Source organism: Enoplosus armatus, chromosome 6 (assembly GCF_043641665.1).
Source record: "Enoplosus armatus isolate fEnoArm2 chromosome 6, fEnoArm2.hap1, whole genome shotgun sequence".
Classification (NCBI taxonomy): domain Eukaryota; kingdom Metazoa; phylum Chordata; class Actinopteri; order Centrarchiformes; family Enoplosidae; genus Enoplosus; species Enoplosus armatus.
In genome coordinates this window covers 15696269-15718973 of record NC_092185.1, presented here as the reverse complement: position 1 = coordinate 15718973, position 22705 = coordinate 15696269, and the positions used below count along the sequence as shown (strand labels likewise).

General features: G+C 41.4%; 1 protein-coding gene across 1 annotated transcript in view; it reads right to left on the bottom strand.

The window, feature by feature from the left end:
- Positions 1-3045: 3045 nt before the first annotated feature.
- Positions 3046-22705, bottom strand: part of LOC139286033 (DENN domain-containing protein 2A) — a 36043-nt gene continuing 16383 nt past the window's right edge. The window contains exons 3-21 of the mRNA XM_070906688.1: positions 19734-19805; positions 18762-19664; positions 16661-16788; positions 15057-15169; positions 14749-14946; positions 14399-14492; positions 13215-13265; positions 12711-12898; positions 11890-11999; positions 11105-11174; positions 10697-10774; positions 9457-9597; positions 9134-9282; positions 7104-7281; positions 6944-6985; positions 6673-6778; positions 5269-5556; positions 4414-4500; positions 3046-4021 (exon numbers count right to left, since the gene is read on the bottom strand). Coding sequence (XP_070762789.1) covers positions 3990-4021; positions 4414-4500; positions 5269-5556; positions 6673-6778; positions 6944-6985; positions 7104-7281; positions 9134-9282; positions 9457-9597; positions 10697-10774; positions 11105-11174; positions 11890-11999; positions 12711-12898; positions 13215-13265; positions 14399-14492; positions 14749-14946; positions 15057-15169; positions 16661-16788; positions 18762-19664; positions 19734-19805 — 3028 coding nt within the window. The 3' untranslated portion in view covers positions 3046-3989. The remainder of the gene's footprint in view (positions 4022-4413; positions 4501-5268; positions 5557-6672; positions 6779-6943; positions 6986-7103; positions 7282-9133; positions 9283-9456; positions 9598-10696; positions 10775-11104; positions 11175-11889; positions 12000-12710; positions 12899-13214; positions 13266-14398; positions 14493-14748; positions 14947-15056; positions 15170-16660; positions 16789-18761; positions 19665-19733; positions 19806-22705) is intronic.

The following is a 22705-nucleotide window of genomic DNA, read 5'->3' as shown; positions in this document are numbered from 1 at the left end:
ACTTCTTGTTTCTTCTACCTGTTGCTGCTTCTTTATACTTCTCCCTCACTACATTTTAGAGGGAATATATACTTTGTACTGCACTTAATTTATCTGACAGCTGTAGTTACTAGTTACTTTAAACATTTAAAAAACATATAATAAGTAAACCAGCTTCACATAGGCCAGCTACAACATTAAAATGCATCAATAACAATCATAAAATAGTTGCCTAGTATTTTTACATTGTGGTACTGCTGCTTTTAAGTTAAATCTGAATACTTCTACCACTGTATACTGTTTACCTTTCCTTGACTGCATGTCTGAAAGCAGAACATTTATTTGTGACACAAGTAGTGTTTTTACATTTTGGCATTTTTAGGATCTGAATCACGAGTCTTTAAAAAACTGGTGTTTTAATTCTAAATCTAAAAAGACAATTAAATCCCGTCATAGACAGAGAAACATAAACAGTCACAGCGCTGCTGGGTCGAGCCACTTCCAGTCTACTCACACTTGTTGATAGAAGAAAAAAAAACACCCTCTGAATTAAAACGTGCGCGTTAATAAATACACTGTTTGAATGATCTCAGTTTCCCGGTGTAAAACTTCACCAGACTGCCGCTAATGTTTGACTGCACGGCCGTGACGTTATTCCCCCAAAAAGCAGCGAAAAGTTCCGGCTGAAGGACAGGAAGTCAAAGCACGCACACACACTCACTCCAGCGCAGGAATCACAGGGAAAAATGTAGGAATTTGAGCGAAGAAATGCGAGATATTTGAGGAATGTTATCTCCGACAGTGAGTGAGAATGATTCAGAGAGACAGCGGTGTGAAAGACTGACTTCACATGCACAATATTCAACAAGCTGAAAGTTTACACTCCGACAGAAGACGCAGTTTGAAGCAGAGAGCAACACTTTATGAAACACTTGTAGGAGCTTACCTGGTGAGGCTCTAATAGCAGTCTGGCAGGCAGGCAGGTGGAGCAATATTATAGGGTTTTTTTAAATGAAGAGTGACTTTTTGGGGGGTTTCTGCTGCCTGGTCTCCTTCCTGAAGCCGTTTGTTTGAAGCGAGAGGAGGGCAGGAATTTCAGGAATTAGCCGTGGTATGACATGAAGCCTGGAAAAAGCCAGAGAAAAAGACCAAGGGAGAGAAGGAGGGGAGGAGAGGTGAGGGGAGGGGAGGGAGGCAGGTCTGATCGGTCAACACGTAATGACGAAGGGGAGGAGGAGGAGGAGGAGGGCTCCAAAAAGGAAAGGAAAGCAAAGGAAAGGGTGGTGAGGGGGGGTGCAAAGGAAATAAACAGATACTGTAAAGTATAATGTAAAAGCCTGAGGAAACTGTCATTTAGGAGGAGGAACACAAACACAAAATAATTCTGAAACCTGAATTAGATTAGTCTCTTTTAGTCTTTCTTGTTGTGGGAATAAAGTTTATTCAACTTTATCTTAGTTTGAAGTGTCCAACTTTAGCCCACATGAGAACTTATTATTTAGGTAGTAAATGTGCAAGATGTAAGCTACAGGGTCTCCTTTTCGCTCGTTATTAAAAATGAACTAAAGGCTTTGTTGCCTTATTATAAACAATAAGTGGAGTTCATTTTATCCTCTTTGTGCCACTTTACCTCAGCGGATAACCCCGGCTTTAACGTTAATATTGAGTATGTTGCAGCAGACTGTAACACAAGTTTTTTTTTTCTTTAGGCTTCATGTCATAACATTAATTTGTTTATACCCTACACCACCTGATATTAGATATTTCGTATCCTCACAGTATTTCAAGAGAAGATATAATATATTTCTGTAAAGCTAAATATAAGTCAGCCACCCATCCTTTGCTTATATTCTCACACATAAGCAAACACAAGCAATAATAGTGTTGGACTCTGGCATGTTGTGCAAGTCATTAAAGGCCTAGAGGCCTAATTGCCTGAGATGTGATTCTGAACTTTGGACTCTGCCTGGCGACACATGCAGTATGACATGAACTGGGTAACAGAGACCTCCAGTGGACACTGTGAGTATGACATAGCGCCGGTTCACTGGCAAGACCCATCTTCAGAGAGTGACACCACACACTGTAAGACCTTTCTACTGGTAATGTGACCTGGAATCTTCCTGTAGTTATGAATTGACAAATTGATCATCTTTGTGTCAAAAAGTTAGCAGCAGCTGGTGTTCCAGTATACCACATTTATCCCACCAAAAGTTGCTTTTTACACTCACCAGTTGAGTTGAGGTTAGCAGTTCTGCTCAGCTGGAGATGATGGCCTGTTCAGGAACAACCACTGTGCTAAAATAAATGAAAGGACTGTACAGTACAGGACGGCCTGCTTTACGCAGATTCACTGCTGCGCCACAATGGTTCCACCTTAATGACTGATTTAGTTGAACTCCAGGGGATGTTCAGTGGCATGGACATGATCTTGTATTGAAGCCCTGACTTGTGTTTTTTCCTTTGTCTTCATGCAGCTTTTGCAACAATACTCACTCATCGAAAATTGTACTTTTGCAGATACAGGTGTATTTGTACTACAATCAATTAAAAGCCCTTTGCTTCACATGGGTGATCTCCATTTAACTAATCATGTCTCTTCTAAAACAAATTGGCTGTGATGATTTAGGCCCCATTGAGTGCTGTTGAGTTGCATTATGGGAAGTATAGGATCCAGTGTTTTTGGAGCTTGACTCAGCCTCAAAATCATGCCTGCTGCATCAGTCAGTCTTTTCAGTCAGTCTCTTTTCAGCCCCCCATGGAAGTCATGGAAGTGCAAGATTCATTAAAGCGAGAACTTACACATTCTTCACCTGGCATGTGAATTCATAAGCGATCAAACGCAGGCACAATCCAGTAAGCTCAGAGGTCTTGCTGCTGCCGCCTCACTTGGTCTGGTATGACCAATAGCTTATGGTAGTAATTACTGGTAGTAACAGTAGTTAATGTTAGCAATGTGATATTAATATTACTAATGGACATCACTGTCAGTTCACAATGGTAAAACAAGAGGTAAACACACTGCAGCTCAGGAACAGTGTGTGAAAAAATAATGAGTCATTCATCTAATTCAAAAATTCACTTTATTTATAAACTTTCATTGCATTCTCAATCAAGTTTAAGGCAAACCTAGTTGCTTTTGTGAAACACGCTGATAGTGATTGGCCTACGATACACATCTTCCTTCAACATGGAGTCTATCTGAACCCTAAACTCAAACCCAAGTGAGAGATGTATTCACATTGATTTCCTTTTGGTGCTCATTCCTTTTCCAATAAAATTTAACTTACTTAAAACAGTGGTACATTTACCCAACAACCCAAAGTGGTCTACATACAGTCTGGTCTAGACTCTGTTAAATAAAGCCTATTACAAACTACAGGAGATTTCTTTGCACTCATTTGAAGGAAATTTAAAAAAGAGATTAAGTTTATCTAAGAAGAATATAAATTAACTTAATAGCCTCCTGTTGATGAAGAAGTTGTACTATTCGTATTCATAAAAGCTTCTATAGAAAATACTTGGAATGTATGGGAAAGTATTGTACAAAATGGGACCTTCAGTGACGCTCCCCACTTACAAGTCAGTGACCAGAAAAGGGAGAACACTGTTCCTAAAAACATTTACACTGTGCTGTGCTATACAGTAACACACTGCAGGGATTGACTGTAATCTGTAAAACATCAAAACCTGGGGAAAAGCCCAACAAGACACTGTTAGACATTGCTTTATTGTGTTGGAGGGGCGTTTGGTCCAAGCTGAGTAAACCCTTCACAACACTAATGGAATGACTGGCTAATGAAGCCGGGAGCTAAACCCTAACTTTCCCCAGATTCCCTCACGTTCACAAACTATGAGTCCAGTTCATTTCACAGAGTCTTCCTTGACCCATCTCCATCTCTACGTTCTCCATGTCCAGGGAGAGCGTCTTCCTCTTTTCTTTTTTTTTTTAACCGCACACATCTTCCTGCTTTTTCCTACTTTCACAGATGACTTCCTGACTCCAAGCATCATTTCTTGGAAAGAAATTTCATCTTGTTTCCTGAAAAAAAGCAACACGTGAATCAAATTAAAAAGAAATATTTACAATGAATCATAGCGTTAGTTCAGGCAGAGGACTGGTTGCACGTGTATTAGCTGATATGGCAATATGATTCATTCACAGCTGTGTGTCTAGTAATGTCTAATCATATTCATGCCAGTGTACAGCATGGACATTATAACCTGTCACTTGCCACAATTACTCTGCTGATTATGCTCAGGCCAACAATGTATGTGTTTAAGGGGGACTCTGCAGGATCCTAATCCCCCAAATATCAATTGTATAATTTGCTATAAATGGTCAAATCTTTGAAGTGTCTCTAACTGAACTAGCAATTTTTACAGTTGAATAATTGATTGATCGATTGATTGAGGCTATACAGTAAATCTCACCTAGACCCTTGAGGAACTTGTTGACTCCTCGTTGCTCGCTCCCAGGCAGCGAGTCCAGATACTCTTGTGCTCTCACCTCAAACAAACCTGGAAATAAAAGAACAAGTCAGATGCTTCAAGTCAAAGAATATTAAAATAAATCAAAACATTCTCACAATGTTGATATATGAATAACATCAAACTAGTGAGTACATTTGTATGGATTGACACGATACTGAAAAAGAAGCATATATATCATTTAACCTCAACTTATTTATTCAAGAGAGACCCTTTAATATGAGATCTCATATTCCAGGGAGATTTAATAAAACTGTACATCATTGAGCTTAACAGTTCATTCCGGACCTTGAAAACATCAGCTGACAAACAATCTCCACTCAAGGTCCACTTACTCGATTGCTCCGAAACTTTTAACAATATCACACAGTCCTGATCATCAAATTAAAGGTACCCTGTGGAGTTTTAGACCTCTAGTAGAGCTATGGAGCAGTTTTTTTATGAGTGGGTCCCTCTTGTGGGTGACGCAGTATACAGTCCTACCAATGGTGTCACACTATTCCACTGATCAACAAAATATGCTGGAATGCACCAACAAAGACTTTTGTTTGTTTACAAGAAAACTCCACAGCTTACTTCCTGTTTTTTCTGAGCACTTTTAGGACTCTTTGTATAATGAAAGTTTGAACATCTGCAGTTCCATGAAAACTAAGCAACAATCATCTGCTGATGAAGACCATGTGATAAGGTTGAAAGCTCCAGAACAAGTGAATAAGGGAGTATTTATGGGTGTTTATTTCTACTGTAAAGGTTGTAAACTGTACTGTAACACTACTGCAGGTAACCACATCTCAGTACCTCTGAGGCCCTGCCTGCGCAGATCCCTCTCCTGGATGAAGCCGGTGAACATCTGGGTCTCCATGAACACCTCCAAGAACCGTCTCAAGCTCTTGGACGTGACGGCTTTGCGAAAGGCCTCACGCTGAAAGGACGCGGGGGAGGAAGAGGAGGGGCTGGGCAAGGTGGGAGAGGAGACGGACTCATCCTCTCGCTCTGCTCCACCCATGAAGAGGGAGTAGTGACCCACCATCTCCACGAAGAAACGCACGAAAGCCTCTGACACCACCGTGCTGAGGGAGCTGGAGTCTGGGTGGAGTGAAAAGACATAACCACAAGACATTTACTTCGCATATAACAGATTGACCAATACATGCAGTATCTGCAAAAGATTGACCAACACCAATGACTCAATGTAGGAAAATAAACTCCCTACTCACTGGAAATTCCTAGATACTCCCCATCTCATACATTTTACCTTTTACACATGACAGACGTTTTTGAGACATTTTATTTAGATCAAAAGCCACACTACATACTATCAAAAATCTTATGACATTGCATACAAAAACACATTTCATACCTTTTGTATTGTTTTTTAAATATATAAAATCAAATCTCGTGCAACTCTGTGGCCTCATGTGGCGTCCCGATCCCAAGTTTGACAAACACTACAAGGGTGCATGACTGATGAAAAACTCTTAACTGCTGCATAAAAGCAGCGATACACTGAACTCTATGGATGGAAACTTGGATGTGATGCTGTATTATAGTGTAGTGCTACATTACTTTTGGTTGTTTGACACTTTCGACCACTGCATTGCAGCAAAAGCTATGTTTCTAGTATCATTATTAGGGCTCTTTTGAATCCTGAAAGATCCAGTCATATACAAAAGTCCTGGAAAATAATAACATTTCCCAAGAAGAACAGTTTCACATGGAAGAATGCTTAAATGGATCACAAAACTGTGATCAAGTTGCTATATGATAAGTTGTAGGGGTCTCAAATGTCCCAAATGCATTTTTATTGAATGCAGCTGGCAGCTGACATTAGGGATCTGCTCAGTGATGATGGAAAGTTGAAATCATATAAAATGCTAGAAGTTATATTTGGCAATACTCTGAACACCCTAGATTGGTAGGTACTTTAATGTCACCTAAACCAGGTCTTTAAGGCCGCTTAAACAACTAAAAAAGGCATGTTATTTTTAAAAATGTAATGACAATTGACAGTAGGTCTGTTCTGATGTTCTGAAAAAGGATTTCTTGAAAAGAGTGGGATCCATACTGAAGACATTCCTTAGTCTTGATCATTTTACAGCACTGTCTTTAGTATATTTGGTATCTCTGATGAAAACATACATATATTGTATAAATACTGTACATCTGAACAGAGAAAATACTGTATCAAGTGTGCTGAGTCACCATTGGGCAGATCTCCTTTCTCACAGGCCAGCTCCCTCCTCTTGTCCAGCACATGCTCGAGAGCCGCCTGCAGCTTGTGGGGGAGAATGGAGTCCTCATCATCCAGCTGTGGAAGGAGAGACACAGATGTAAATACAGTCAACAGTGAATTAACATACTGTATTCACATAACATCTGGCAGAATCTCTACTCGTGTAATGAAGTTAAAGGGTGACTCCATGTGGCAATGGATGGGTTTTCAGTGTTTTCCACATGTTTCTATGGTTTCTACCTGTCGTAAGAAGCGGCTGTTGCAGAGGTCAACCACCAGGACCTGAGGGAGGAGCAGAGGCAGAGTGACGTCATTTCCTGGAGCTATTGTTCAGTGGAGGAGAGGCCCAGAGTCAAGGGCACCACTGTTACTACATCACAAACCAAAAAACTCATCTCACCTCCTCTATGGGCAGCTCTTTGAGTCGAGGCAGAGAGCTGGACAGGAGGCCGACTATAAAAGGGGTAGGGGTGCAGACAATATCCAACATGGAGGGTGGGAGCACAGGGATGTACGTATGCTGCCAGGTGAAGGGGTAGAGCAGAGCCACTACTGCATGACAACACTGAGACAATGTGCTGCGGAAAGAGCGAAAGAAAAAGGTTAACGCTCAAAAAACAGCGACAACTAGTTGATGGGATAATACAGCAAGGTAAGCCTTCAAGCCGTCACAAAACTGCATATTACACTTCAAAAGGAATATCCACCTTCAGCAGATACTGTAATAATGGACATTATTATTAGATTAAAACAATCTAACCACAATCTCACTCAATTTAGTAGCTATTCTGGAGCTTTAGAAGGTTTCATTGATTGAAAGTTCTTGCTCGACCTTGGAAAAAGAATGAACTTTCAAACTTTACTTGCCAACATGTGTGAGAAATACATAAAGTGCTCCGAATGTAAAATAAAATTTGAATATCTACAATTTCAGCACAACTGGGCAAACTTCATCAGAACAGCTCATAAAAGATGAGATTGTGGTGAGATTGTTTTGTCAACTGTTGTTTCTATGGTCAAGAATTAACTTTTAATCTCAACAACATTATTATTATTTCTTTATCTTTGTCATATTATATTATCATACCTCTGTATTGTCACATGACATACCTCTACATGTGACTATGTAAAGATTCAATGTACAGTTTATTTTAATATGCAAGCACAGTCCAGCACCTTGCTGTATAGCAGGTGAACTTGTCGCATTCAGCTATGGACATGTACAGCAGGTCAAGAGAGTGATAGTGTCACACAATAGAAAGTGACTCTTGCTCTTTGATTCAGCAGTAATGCACCAAGAGAGATAAAGTTCAACTTAATATCTCAATGTTATTCACAAAAATAGTATGTCACAGTATAAAAGTATGCCACAAAAATCTTCCAAAAAGCAAAGCATATCCCTAAAAGCTGGTTCTTATGACTGGGGGTGGTAGGGACAGTCTCTTCCACAAGATGGTGCTAGTCAACTCCTCAGGTAAATACCCTCTCCTGCCACCCATTTCTTAATTTGGAACGTAAAATTTGAAGTTCATTCCTGTTGCGTCAACACACTCGTTGTTACCCTGAGAGGAATGTTAAAAAGCATCTCTTAGGGGAGAGTGATGTTACACTTATAAAAACTATACAACGGCAGCAAACACACTCACTGCATGCTGTTAACTTAATCTCTCCCGGGTGTGCATCTGCTCACAGTTAATTCATTAAAAAATTGATTGACGAGGCCAAGTTTCCACTCTACAGTAGAGAATGTGCAAAGACTTGTGATCTGCTTATGAACTCTGTTGATAAATGCTTCTTATACTACCTTTTAAACAACAGTGCATGGGCGAAAAGGGAAGATACACAAAGTTTGTATAACTCAGAGAACTACATATTGTATTATGTATGTGTGTATCATATTGACTGAACCACAAGGTGGGTGTTTGTTTTTTTTTACTAAATCGGGACGTAATGATTCCGCTAAACCCACATGTTGAACCAGTTGTACCACAACAGTTAAAAACAGTTAAAGGTTTTGAGTGGACTGTGGGTGTGATGACGTCATTGTGCACACGTGTTAGCTCTGGAGTCATGCTCTTAAGCCTAACTCTTTCTATCTGGCATCCATGACAGTTTTCCAGAGAAGAAGTGATTGTTCCCCAGGCGACTGTATAACACAACAGCATTCCTTCCTCTCACACTTGGTCAGGATCTTCTTTTCCTCAGACTGTTTGTCGACTTGAGGTCTCTCTGTCATATCCCTCAAACTTTTCAGCATCACAACTCTTCCTTCAACAATCTGATCGCCACAGATTCATTCAAAAGATTAATTAAAATTCCGCAATGACTCCACTTGCCCCAGGACTCATGCTTGTATCAGGGATTAAACATGTGATCTTTAGGTCGGAAAGCAGATTAAACCATCATGCTCTGGAATAAGATGTTGCCAACCTGAGTTTGTCGGCAGTGAAGATGACCCTGCGCTCCAGCAGAAGAGAGGCAAACACTCGGAGAAGGAGTCGTAGACTCAAGGAGGAGAAGAGACATTCAAAGTCCACGTGTTCCAGACGAGAATCTGACGGCCTACACAACTTTATCACCTGTAGGAAAGAGAGAGAGAGGAAGTCAAAAAACTATTAGATTAGACTATTAGATAGTAATGTACATACTGCACACATACATTAAAAGCATATGGATTTTGATTCCAAGAATGGGGTGAAAAACTACTGGTTCAAATGCTGTTTTCCACTGTGACACCACCACCATCATCTCACCTCTGTCCCAGAGCCAGGTAGGAAGTTTTTGACAGTGATGGTCCTTCCTGGAGCAGGGAAGGGAGCTTCCATGATGCCTCTCATAAAAGGCTGCACCAGAGCAGGGGAGATGGCTCTCCTCTTTTCCACTTCATCCAGGATCTGGAAAACACAGAGAAGGAGGCTCTGTAATTTCAATACCGGCAATCACAAATATTTACAGTATACTGTAGACATTGGGAACCCCAGCTCTAACATTTCAATAGATTAGATCAATAGATTGCCATATCTATGCATATATGTTGCATGGTAGCTTTACTTTATATATCTTTGGGTGCTTTAGGCCATTGAAAGCAGTGTTGCAAATCAAAGAGCAGCATTGATTAGTGATTTTTATATTATACACATAGCATGAATGTGATGAAGCACCTTAACCTGTCAAGTATTTAAATTACTAGATATGAATATCACAATATAAAATTACATATACTTTGAAAAAGATTTTATGCACATAGTCCCCTATGTTTGTGATTTATAAATGTACATTTATTTATGGTATTATGGAATTCCGTTGCTTCCTCTTTCCCTTTATTTAACCAGGTAAAAGTCCCACTTTTGCCATCATAAATGAATCAAGAGTGAAGTAGGTAGTGGAGACAGCCAAACATTGTCAAAGGTCATTATAACAAATGGCTAACAGCCTGAATCCACCATGTGTACTCCTCTATCGACACATCTGCATCGTATTAAACGATAGTGTAGATGATCTGACACAGATGAAACATATTCAGAATATCATCAGCACTGAGTACTTCCAATGCAGAGGCAGCTATCACTATTTTCCATCTTCTATAACAGCAGATATACTGTATTTATCCTTCTATGCCCATGTGTGTATCCTTAAAAACCCAATTTTAGCAATGGCATATGTACACTGCACAGATATTTATGTACACAAGTTGACATGCATATAAATCCAAGGCTCAATACTGCAGTAACCACATCAGCTGCAGTTCACATGTGTCTCTGTACTGGAGCCAGGACTACAAGGCTTTGTGGGAAAGTAGACCGGACAGAGGGTGGGTGGGGTTCTGTGGGCACAGAGGGTGGTACTGCTCCATACTGTTTTAGTGGGGGTGGGGTTGTATGTATGTGTTTGTGTAACACATGCAATTCTCTGCGATGTAATTGAATTTGATGCAAGACAAGTATTTACGTGAACTTTGTGCATTTGTGTTCATGCTTGGTTCACTTTATCTACCTTGGAGAAGAGGTCGAAGCAGCCCAGGCGGCTGACGATGCAGTAGACCTCAGGGAGCCTTCGGCCTTTACCGCTGGGCTGTGAACAGCCAGCAACAAAAAGACAGCTTCAAAACACTGGAGTGTCACAAGACTGCTCACCCAAGTACAACCACAGGATTAGACCAGTGGAGCAAAGCAAAGCCTTTGTTTTGCAGACTTTGAAGGTACATTCAGGAAAAGAATCTGAATCATTTTTTCAACCAAATTCAGGAAATATTCAGGACATAATTATTGACAACTTGCGTGGTAATACAAGAAAAGAAAAGCGTAAAAGGAGCAGTGGAAATTGCATGAGCAAGTTTATAATGAGGGATTATCTATATTGAAATCAAATGAGGACAAGCTAGTGACAATCTTAAGAGTATACCAGTAACCGCCGACAGTAGCCAAAGCGCCTGCTTCCATCCTCACCAGTCAGGACAAATGAGAACGTCTCACTAGGGATAACAAAGAGAGGAAAAAAGAGAATTCAGGAATGCTGTAAAATCATACATAAAAGACTGCTGTGGAAACAGAAAACTCCGTTCTGGATTGGACTTTGTGTTTCAGTAAACAAAGGTATGACTTTGTACTTGGGAGGGAAGACCCTCAGGACAGGCTTACTCTGCAAATAGCCACACAAAACCTCCTAAGCTCTACCTGACAGGTATTCATTGAGCGGTGAGGACCTTCTTGACAGGCGAGCGTGTCAGCCAGTTCAATGCAGGTGTGTGTTTGGTGGCCCCTCACCCATCGAACATTTGGCTTCTGGTAATTATTAGCCATCACCATCAGGACACACATCATCACTTCTCAGAACAATGCAGACGTTGAGAGGCTAAGCTAGGAGGTATTGGATAATAGGCCAATTATAAACAGCCAAGAAAGAGAGGTGATTTTGTAATAACAAACCAGGTGTAAGGTGCTAAATCCACCGGCTCTCCCTGTAATCATTTGTCACTGTCAGTGCTTTATTGTTAAAGAAAGAAGAGTCATCTTTACAAGCCACGAGGTCATTTCTATTTTGGGTTTTCAGCTTCTTTCCTAACAAGTGGTTATTTGCAAGAAAAACAGCTGAGCTATTACCACTCTGCCGGGAAATTCCTGCGTCCCTGTTTTGTTTCTTTTTTTTTATGTCTTAAGTGCCGTGGCAGCAGTGAGACTCGGACTGACCTGGGGAAGTTGTCGACAGGAGCCCAGTCTTTGGCGTCAGGGAAACAGAACTGAGGGATGACCTTCAGCTGGTCCTCAGCCTCCCGCATGAACTTAAAGCTCCTCTCAAGCTGCAAGACGAATTAGAGAAAATGTCAAAACAAATACATTTAATGATGCCTGAGGAATAACACCATTAAAGTCTTAGACAATCATGTTTCACACACACAGCTTTCAGATTACATTGTTATGGGTTAAACCCTAAGACCCTAAGACAATGACATCTTCTTTTTCTGTTGCCATAACCTAAACAAAATGTAAGATTTGTGTTAACCTCTTCCTAACGCTCATTGTTCATCATCATAAAACTGCAGTGTCACTTTTTTAAGTAAGTAATGACTATAGTCAAAGGCCTCAATAAAATAATAAGATAATGGTAAGTCTTGACATTGTTAACATTGCACTATTGAAGGGTTTTGAACATACAACATCACTGTACAGTGACTGTAACCACTGTCGTTTTCTTGGATTTTTTTGTTGATGAAAGTTTTTTGCATGTTTTCGTTAGTCAGTAGTGAAGCAGTATCATTGCTCAAACATTACTAGGCTACTACTCTTAAATAAAACCTGCTGTTGCTGTTCCCACAAGTGTGGGTGTGTTTTTTTCCCAGAAAAGTCCATACCAGGTGCTCATAAACTGGCGTATGCAGGTTAAATTATTACTATTGGTCAGGTAGGAAAGCTAAAATGTTGTTTTCAGAAGTGTTACTTTTTAAAAAAATAAAATTACAGTGCCTCATTTTGGAATAAAGAGCTTTAGTAACGCGTCTATTCCCTTTTACCTTGAGAGGGAACTGCTGTGTGACTTCTGGCAGGTATGGGACTCCAGCTTTGGTCTTGTGGAGGGCAACTACTATGAAATACTCAAAGAGTTTCCTCTCCTGCAACTCCATCAGATCCCTCTCCAAGGTCCGGTACCGCCCCGTCTGCCTCAGCATGGACTGGACCGAGACCAGCCGCTGGCTGTGAGCTGAGGAACAGAGAAACATTTCATGCAAATCCATCCATGTCATGTATGCACACATATGCACGAACAGAGGGTCATTGTGAGGCTACACTGTAAGGTAAGCTGCAGTTCCATCTGTGTATATTTTTGATGTTAGTTATACCGTGGAACAATGAAAAGAAAGAAAACTATGATCTGAATCAGTTGTTGTACACATGCTCCTATTCTGCTTATTTGTAACTTATTTAAATGACATAGATATAAACCTATTGTATATCTATACTGCTAGGCATCCCCTATTTAGCTACTGTACGTGCAAGAATTTATTTTCTGTTCTTACCTTTTAGTTTCTCCTCCGTGTCACTTTCCGACTCACTGTTCTCATCTGTCACTAAATGAAACAGAAAAAAGAGTGGAAAAGAAACAAAAAAGAGTGTGAAGAGACTGCAAATAACAATCACAGGAAACTCAGCGCACATGGAATTTCCAGCCACTACCACGCAACACCACTCAGTCCTCTGAAACATGGGTCAGGCTCAACTGACCCCAGAATGTAACCCTGCCCATAAAACTAAGTCAGTACAGATGATGAGGTATTGTTCCTTTTACGGAGAAAGACCTGTAATGTATATCTGGTCAAACTGAGTTGTAGGAAAGATAATCCATTGAAAAGTATCTGCAGTGGGATGAATTCACCTATGATTACAATGAAAAACAAAGCTGTGTAATGGTAGTTATTTTAGAAACCTTTTTCCCATTTGTCATGACCAAATAAGCATTTTACTGGAAAACACACTACTGCCATTTGTTATTTTAACAATAAAAACTTTAAGAAATTTTATAACAGCATCAAAAATGATTGTGTTGCCAATTTTTAATGGTTTTCATCCCATCATTTGGGATCTGATTAACTTTATTGTAGTTAATTTTTTTGCGCTTTTTAAGTTGGGTGCTGGGCAGGACTGAGCTACACAAATATACTCTTGATATATGTGTTAGTATCGCAGTGGTAGTTTGTCTTTCTATCTGCCAAACTACTGTCTGTTTTTTTTTCCAGTGCATGGGCAACCAAGAAAGCTTCACCTCCATATCAAAATAACTGAAGCGCCAGACAATCATGGAATTCATGTGCCAGATTGTTTTTTTATTCCAGGGAGAGCAGTAGCACTTGACATAATTGTGAAAATGTTAGAGAGAAAATGGCCTTACAATGTTAAGAAAGCTTTTAAAAGAATTCCTGGATCCAAAGCATGTCCTGCACCTGCATCTGTTATCACACCAGAAACTAATCACTTGTTCCTGGGCCTATACCCTAACTTTCTACCAAATCTTACTGAAATCAGTTAGCGAGTGTTGGAGACATCCTGCAAAATTACTGAAAAACAAACAAAAACACAATCTCTTTGATGGAGGCATTGCAGAGGCAGACATGATTTTTCACAGTTGATGTGAAGCTAAAGAAAGGGGAAAAAAAGTATTTCTAGTGGACTTCATGTTTTTTGCTTTTCATATTTGAAGCCTCACCTCTCCCTGAGCTGGACTCTGTAGACTGAGACACCCTCTTCATGCGTTTCTTCCCTCTCCGCGCCTCGAAGATGCCATTGATTTTCAGCACCATCTGAAGGAGGTAAAGGGAAAGATGTCCATCTTTAACTCCTGAAACTAATAAACAAAATCTGCCGGGCTCATACCAAGATCATTTCAATACAGCTTCTGGGAGGCCTTCTTCTAGGCACGCTGACAGGAAATATCCGTCAAAAAATGTTCCCCTGCCGTACTCATCCCCAGACAGCAGCATGAGTGGACCAGCTCCGAACTTCCTGAGCAGTACACTGGAACATAAATCACAGACAGAGCAACACGAACTCTCATACCTTGGGGATTTTCCTCCGTCTGCGATTGTACGGGTCTCCAGAGAGGCAGGGGGTGTCGTCTGGGCTGCTCGGTGTGGAGGGGGGGCTGATACGGGAGGGAGAGGAGATGCCAGTGTCCCTGCTGGTCTTGCGTAGTTCCAGGAGCTTGAAGCTTCGCCGTTCTGAATTTTGTCTGAAGAAGCCAGGCTTGGAGGAGAGCTGGGGGTTGCAGATGGAGCAAAACAGACACATTAGAAGGTGATTTTAGTATAGAACTGCATCCATTAAATCTACTTTGTTTTTATAGTGATGTAATTGTGACTGGGTACCTTAGTTGGCGTGTCAGGGACAGGAGATGAGGACGCAGGAGAAACACATTTGCTTCCCAAACAGCTTCTCTCCAGCTCTATATCTTCATAGGGGTTCTCCTTGGATGGAGGATCTTCAGAAGAAAAACATTTTTTTTTTCAAAAACTAAGAAATTAATGTCACCTGGATTACACAACAGCCTCATTCAAACTTTCCAAATAGCAGATAAAGTATTCTTTCCGTATCGATCATGTTTGTTTTGCCAGACGATTCCTACTCCAGATGTGCAGAGAGCTACCAGAGGCAGCAGTGTGCTTACCCAGGTCATATTTCACTGTGATAAGATGCTGATGCTAAATGTAACTCTAGCCACAAGTCCTCCTCTGCAGATAAGGAGTGAGGAAGTTTCATTTTTCTTTCTCCCTTCGTCTCCGTCTCTGTGTATCTCTCCTCTGCTCTATCAATCCATCCACCAGATGTGGCCTGTAGGAGTCGGAGGATAAAGAGGGACGTTCAGTTCCCTGCTCCTTCTCCCTCTGAGGACCTCTGCGTACTGTTTTTCACATTGCTGGCTGATGAGAACATCACACGGTGTGTTTGTGTGTCAGCTGTGCACATGTGAGTTTGCATCAGTCATCAAAGCGTGCATCTGAACACATGTAGCGGTGACAGTTGCTTTCCTCTCAATCTGAAATCACTATCAGGCATGTGGATTGTGTGTTTAAAGTGTGCTGATGAGAACCTGGTTTGCATGTGGAGGTTGATGACAAGACTACGAGGACACCACAACTGTTCATCACTGTCGACACTATGTTTATCTCTGCCTCTTTGAGCTGCTCGTTGAGTAGACAGCTAGAGTCTTTACCCATGGGACACTGCTGAGTGTTTGGTGAACAATGTCTCAGCGTTTTAAAGAACAATATGAAAGGTGGAGACTGTAAAAGAATCCAAAATAAGCTGTGGCATCACTCAAATATAATTACACTTCATTTGGTTGTTGCAAGCAAGCAGCACTCATTATACACAAGTCTCTGGGATGAAAACCAAAGACACATTGAAGCGATTGCCAGTAATGTGCTGTGGCTCTAAGCCATTCACATGCCCCCCGCTGCACTGACAATCACAGTAGCCAACCTCAGCTACGACCTCACACAACGCCACTATTGTACGTTATGAAATTAAACAGGCTCTAGGTGGGGTTGGCATAACACTGCAGACAATAAGGTAGAACGTAGGTTCCTACGTATAATTTTTAATAAAAGTGAAGCAGCATGGCTCTAAATTAAAGGTGGAGCAGAAAAAACAGAGCTGAGTAAAGACAGCTTGGCCTCCTCATCACCTCTGCTACTAAACTCTATGACATACACTGATATGAGAAAAGAAACTAAAGGGTCATGCAGTGTATGAAGGGTATAGAAAATAGGACAACCTATGGTACAGTACTTGTTAATGTTAACTTGTAATGTTTTACAGTTCTTGCAAATACAAATCAAGTTATAGCCTACAAAGTTGATAACAACACTTTGAAACCACATGTCAGAAACTTGATTTTCGATAGATGCAGCAGTTTGTGGAAGATTCCACTTGGTTAAGGAAAAATAAAGTTGTGATATCTGTTGTTTACCTATTATGTCCTCGTAGACATTCTCTTCTGATAAAGTGCGTGTTAGGCCCAATCTGGACTGAGCGTACCAGTCCACCCTGCAGCTTTCTGTAGACGACTGGAGCAGATCCTCAAATTCATAGGACTTCCTGGTGGACAGAGCATTACAAAGATTTAGGAGAGTTGCACGCCAAATACAAAAGACGTAGAGGAAGGAAGGATTTTTGACATGCACATATGTTCACGTTGATGATTTTAAAAACGTTTTATATGCCAAGCAGGAAAACTGATGTTGCCATGTGCTAGTTGCCACATCTGAATGACCACATCTGTGTTTCATCACTGCCAAAGATTAAAGCCCGGTAGAACGAAGTGCACACAAGCATCCGTGGTTGCATGCGTCCCCACATGCATGCACATGTATGCAATTAAACTAAGTTGCCACTTTATTAGGTACAGCTTGCTACATCCATTACAATACAATGCAACAGCCCTGCAATTAATCCTACCGTTCTGAAGCTTATCATATTCAGTTTTCTTCTCTGTTGTATTGGATTGAATTAGAATGAAAAATCTCCACAATGATCTGACATAAAATAATATAATACAATATATGAGTTTTAACAAAAAATAAACATTGTATGCTTTACAAAAGTAGGATTTATTGCAGAGCTGTTGCAAGGCATTGGATAAAGCTAAGTGTACCTAACAAACTGGCAACTCAGTGTATTTGTTCACGCACAGAAATGCACACTGCAATGGACACTCACAGAGAGACAGCCTGGCCAAACAAAGGGCTTGACACAGCACACTTGAGCAGAGTGAGGCCTCCACATATGGTATGGAATGTAACAGATCCAAGCCAAGCTCCAAACAAGAATTCAGACCGCTGGAGAAAGTGAACAATAGATGTACTCCAATACTGCAGAGTTCACATTTTTTTGGTTTCCCTACAGAGCTCTGTTTGTTTGATTGTAACCATTTGAATGTGAGTACTACTTAGAAGACTCTTGGAAATTCCAACATGTTAATTGCTTTTGGCAGAATACGGGATTCAGATTCTTGATCAGACTTCACACTTTACAAGTAGACACATTTTTACATCTGGAATTCTACCTCTGCAAAATGAATGCCTGACAACCTCGTTTGTGATAGCCACAGGTCTTGCACAGTCATTTTTACTGTCAAGGCTAAAATTCTTGAAAAAGCAAGGGGCCTCTTTGACATGACTCACAACACTCTGCATGTTGTTCTCCCTTTCCAGTAGAAATTTGGAACGAGGAATGAGTTGAGTTGATGTGTACATTCCTCAGATCCAACCAATGAGCTCATTCTTTGGGATATTTAGAAACAGGATGATGTCACTGGTGGTTTTGATTTACAGCAGATGTGGGACATATTGTTCACCTCAGTGTTTGGCTGGTGGGGGAAGGGTTATAGAATACACACAAGAGCACTTTCAACAATATATATTTGTGAATTTAGCTTTGGGGTTAAGACAAGACAACATGGCTTGATTTGCTGACATTTAATTAAGGCTTTTTGGCAATGTTAGCCATGCAAGGCTCTAGGGATATCAATATCGGTCTGTTGGGTGGTCCACCACTTTGGTCCAGACTGAATATCAAATATTGGATGGATTGGATTCATTGTCCAGTGAGGGACTCCCCTGGCCTCCAATGGGAGCAATTTAAGGTTCAGTGTCTTGCTCAAGGACACTCCCAACCTGCTCTACCCGGATCTACCTCCTGCGCGACAGTGCTAACCACTGCGCCACCATGCCACCCAAATTTACCATTTGCCTCAGCTGTAATTTGTGCTAATTGGCATGTTAACCTGCTAACATGCTAAACTAAAATGGTGGACATGGTAAATATTATACCTGTCGAACATTACCATGTTGACATTGTCATTATGAACATGTCAGCATGCCTAAGTAGAGCTCCACAGAGCCATGAGCATGGCTGTAGACTCTTGTTAGCACATACAACCACTAGTATAGCAGTAAAGTCTTGCCAGGACATATATCATCAAGGTGGAGGATGGGTGTCTGCCATAGGACTGATCGTCAAAACTAGTCATGGCTGTCCATATTTTGAATTCTATTTTCTTATTCTCTTACCTGTTACTGCTGTCCCGGGGTTTGTCAGCCCAGGGTCTCCTGCAAACTCCAGGTGGTGGGCATGTGGGTAAAGGTGGAGGAGGAATCGAGGGCAAGGGGGGCAAGTTCCTCCTTCCCTTCCCCGAGCCGGGCCCTGAAGCTGGGGTAGTGGGGGGGGTGTGGTGCTGGAAGGTTCTCTGAGGTTTAGGTAGAGGGTTTATAGATGGAGCACCTGGCTCGCTGTATACGTTCTCTGGATCCCCCTCCCTCCTCCTCCGCGACCCACTAGGCCGAGCCACGTCAAAAGTCCCAAAAATGGGCTCGCTGGCCCTCTTTTCTGTTTCCTCCAACTCCTCTTTTGAAGGAGGGCAGAAGTAATTCCCTGGAAATGCCAGTGAAGGTCTGTCAGGAACCTCCTTTGTTGCCTTCTCCAGTTTCTTAACATGCGTTAAAACACTTTTCTTGTCTTGGGGTTGTTCTGTTGGCTTGGAAGCCCTAAATCCCCTCTCTAGGATCACTTGTTTGTCCTTGTTTGTTGGGCCTTCTGGAGATTTAGGCCTCGAATCCCCCAGCTTTCCAAAATTCTCCTTCCCTGAGTCTTGTCTGTCCCAGCTGACAAACCTCTTGCTATCAGTCCTTAGGACCTCTGAGCCTTTGGATTCCTTTTTCCTTACTGTCTCAACTTCCCTCTGTGTCGTGCTCAGTGGACATGTCCCTGTAGAAGTTAGTGGTGCAGGCTCTTTTTTGCCCTCCCATTGTGAGATCTTATCGCGGATGCTGGCAGTCTTGACTCCTGCGGGGCTCTTGTTGTGGTTCAGCTTGCCACACAGCCCGTTCTCCATGTTGGGAGTCTGCGGGTCGGTGGTGGTGGTGGCCCTCCTGTGAGCCAGCATGGTGTCAGGTGGACCCAGGCTGTCGCTCAGGCTGAGTAGGGGGGAGAGGGGACGCTTGGTGGACACAGCGGTGTCCCTCCTGTCTCTGTCCCCTGGTGACCCGCACACCTCTTGGCGCTGGGGCACCGCGGACGACGGAGCCTCCCCAACCTTCAAGCCACAGCACTGAAGCCTAGAAAAGAATCACACACAGAAAAATTAACATACACACTTGACATACATACAAGGGTTGCAAACAAGCCAATTATTCTGTATTATGGAGAAATATGCTAGTAAATTAATTACCTCACCAAAGGTGCCCAGTCCAGTTTAATTACTCAAAGCAAATACATAGACAACACAAAACAAAAGGAAAAGCATGCAAACACATGGTACTGTATCTGTGTCAAAACATAGTATATTAGATTTACATTAAATCTATGATGCTCTCATGAGTTGATAATAAGCCTTTAACAAAAACTGCCAGCATTAAGCAAAAAACCTGCCAATGGGTAAGCTAAAATGGCTTGATACAGCAAGATTTCTTAAAAGTAGCATACAAATCAGGCCTCTCTGAAAATGCTTTCTGACCTTAAAACTAGTACAAAAAAATGTATACAATAAATTAGACTTATAAGAAAATTATACGTGCTTGAAACAACATTAGTTGTCTTTTAATTCAGCTTGAGGAGTTAATTTATCAAACCAGGACTACAAAGTAAGATCTGAAAACCTAGCTGAAAAATAAGTTGCCATACATTAATATCGCACAGATCCAGACCAGGTTTTATGCAAGAAATGCAAAGAGTGCTTGGCATTATTATTTAGAATTGGCAAGAAAATATATGATTTGATCATCCTAAAATAAGATATTGAAGCTTTCTTGAAGTGCCCATTTTGCAGCAAGGGCCTGAGGCCTATTTCAAGATTAACAGGCTGGAAGGTTACCTGTCAATCACAAGATGGACTGTGGGGAGGTAACAAAAGTAAACTCAAACAAACAGGCAAAGAAATACAAAGAGTCTTCTCTTGGTAAGGGGACAGTGGGTAGTCTGTACTTAATTCAAACCAGATAAACAGAGGGAGAAAGTACGTTGCACTGTTGTCAACTCTAATAATTTATAGTGCAATTATTTTCATGGAAATGTCAGTTGCTGCCTTCAGTGTACATAGCGAAGCATCATGCTCCCCATAGCTCTTAAAATTGGCTACGCAATGTGAGCACTTACAGTTATGTCCAAATAGATCTTTGTTTTGTGGGGTAAACAAAAATTCCTATTAAAAGAGCTCAGACGTCTGTTTGGTGCCTCTGTTTTAGCCATGAGTCACTCCTGGAAGATTACTGGGTCATGACTGTTTGAACTCTGGGTTTGGGGGTCAAAGTTTACAAGCTACACACACAGCTATTTCTGGAGAGGAGATGAAAGTATACACAGAAAAGGGGAGAGGCCGAAGTGTAGACGTGCATCTCTTCCTCTCTACCCCCGACCCTCAAAACTCAGTTTTGGCCCAAAGACCATTCATCAAATGATTGAATTTCCAACAAACAGAGGAAACGTGGCCTTGGTGGGTGACTTCTGATGACATTGCTGGATGTGAAAACCAACAGTCATGCAATCCAGAGGAAATCTCTGGGGGAAATTACTGATTCAAGTTTCCTCAGAGACCTTAAAGGAAAAGAAAAAAAACCTGATGTTGTAACTATGACCAACGAGGAAACCAAATAATTATCTTCCAAATTGCTCTGGGTTTTATTAGTTTGGCCCCTCTCACCCTCTCTCCCTTCCCCCTTTCTTTTTCTTTTCATGTCCCTCGGCTGAAACAGCAGTTTTTATTAAGCATGAAGCAACAGGGAAAAACTAGGTCAAATCAAAAAGCCATGTAAAGGAGAACAGGAGTAGGGAGGGGGGGTCGATTGAAGGAGGAAATTAGTAGTGTATTTCCCCCATTAAAAAAACACTTGTTTGTGATTAAGAGAGATTGAGAGATAGAAAAATGGGCATGTCTATCGCCCACAGCTGAGGACGGGTGGAGCATGGAGATGAGGGTCATTGAGGGCGGAAGGAGGGAAGGGGCTACAGGGGCACAAAAGCTGACCAGCTGAGCTAACACACGATCAGCAGATAAGAGAAAGGGTTTCAAATGGCAAGAGAGACAAAACTGACTTCTTTTAATGATATAAAGTTTTGACAATTCCCCAAGAGAAATGTATTGATCTTTTTTGAGCAATGGTAACTACAGTAACATGACAGACCCTCAAAACAACAGACACTTAAATCTTCCACTAGACAATCCTTCTTATTGGCACAAACCAAAATCCCTTCATTATAATCTAAATAGCACTAATGAATATTGCAAGGTTGACAGAAGGGACCATAGAGAGTGGGCATAGAGGCATTAGACAGTGGCAGCAGGGGGGCAGCAACAGTATCCAGATGCCAGATGGCCAACACTGCCTTGCTCTGCTCTCTATCCCTCCTATTGTTACACTGCTGACCCTAATCGAAAGGGGTTCTCCTGCTTGCTTAAGAGCGTTACAGGGAAAAGTGCAGTTTCAGCATGTCGTGGACAATGTGCAGAGGTAATAGATGGCAGAGTAAAGTCATCTACTGTACAGCCTCATAGCTTTTGTCACATCCTGCAGCAGTCAGAGGATTTACTTGTTTCAGAGGTATTTTTCTGTTCTGCAAAGTTAAAGGATCATGAGATCAAATAAGGTTAAGCTGTTTCACATTCATGTATGACTGAGCATGTTTTTGGACAGCTTGGTATGTCAGATGGCACTCAGTAGGTTCTGGCATATACTTAAAGGTGTACTCCGCCATTTTAGTATTGCACTTTTCAAGTTCATTCAAAATACAAACTCCAAAAACGTTGGACCCTACAGCTCAGTCAATAAATGCCCACTTCTTTCAAACCCCACACCTCACGTTCGTAATGGAGGCTCTCTGTAAAAAGTCTCAAGCCCAAGCTGAGATAACACTGATGACATCATCAGGGTTATTTTTTTCGACTTTGGAGAGTTCCCTCCAGAACCACAGAAGACATTAAAAAACTGTGGTCAGACTGAGTAGTACTCCTTGTGGCGAGGTG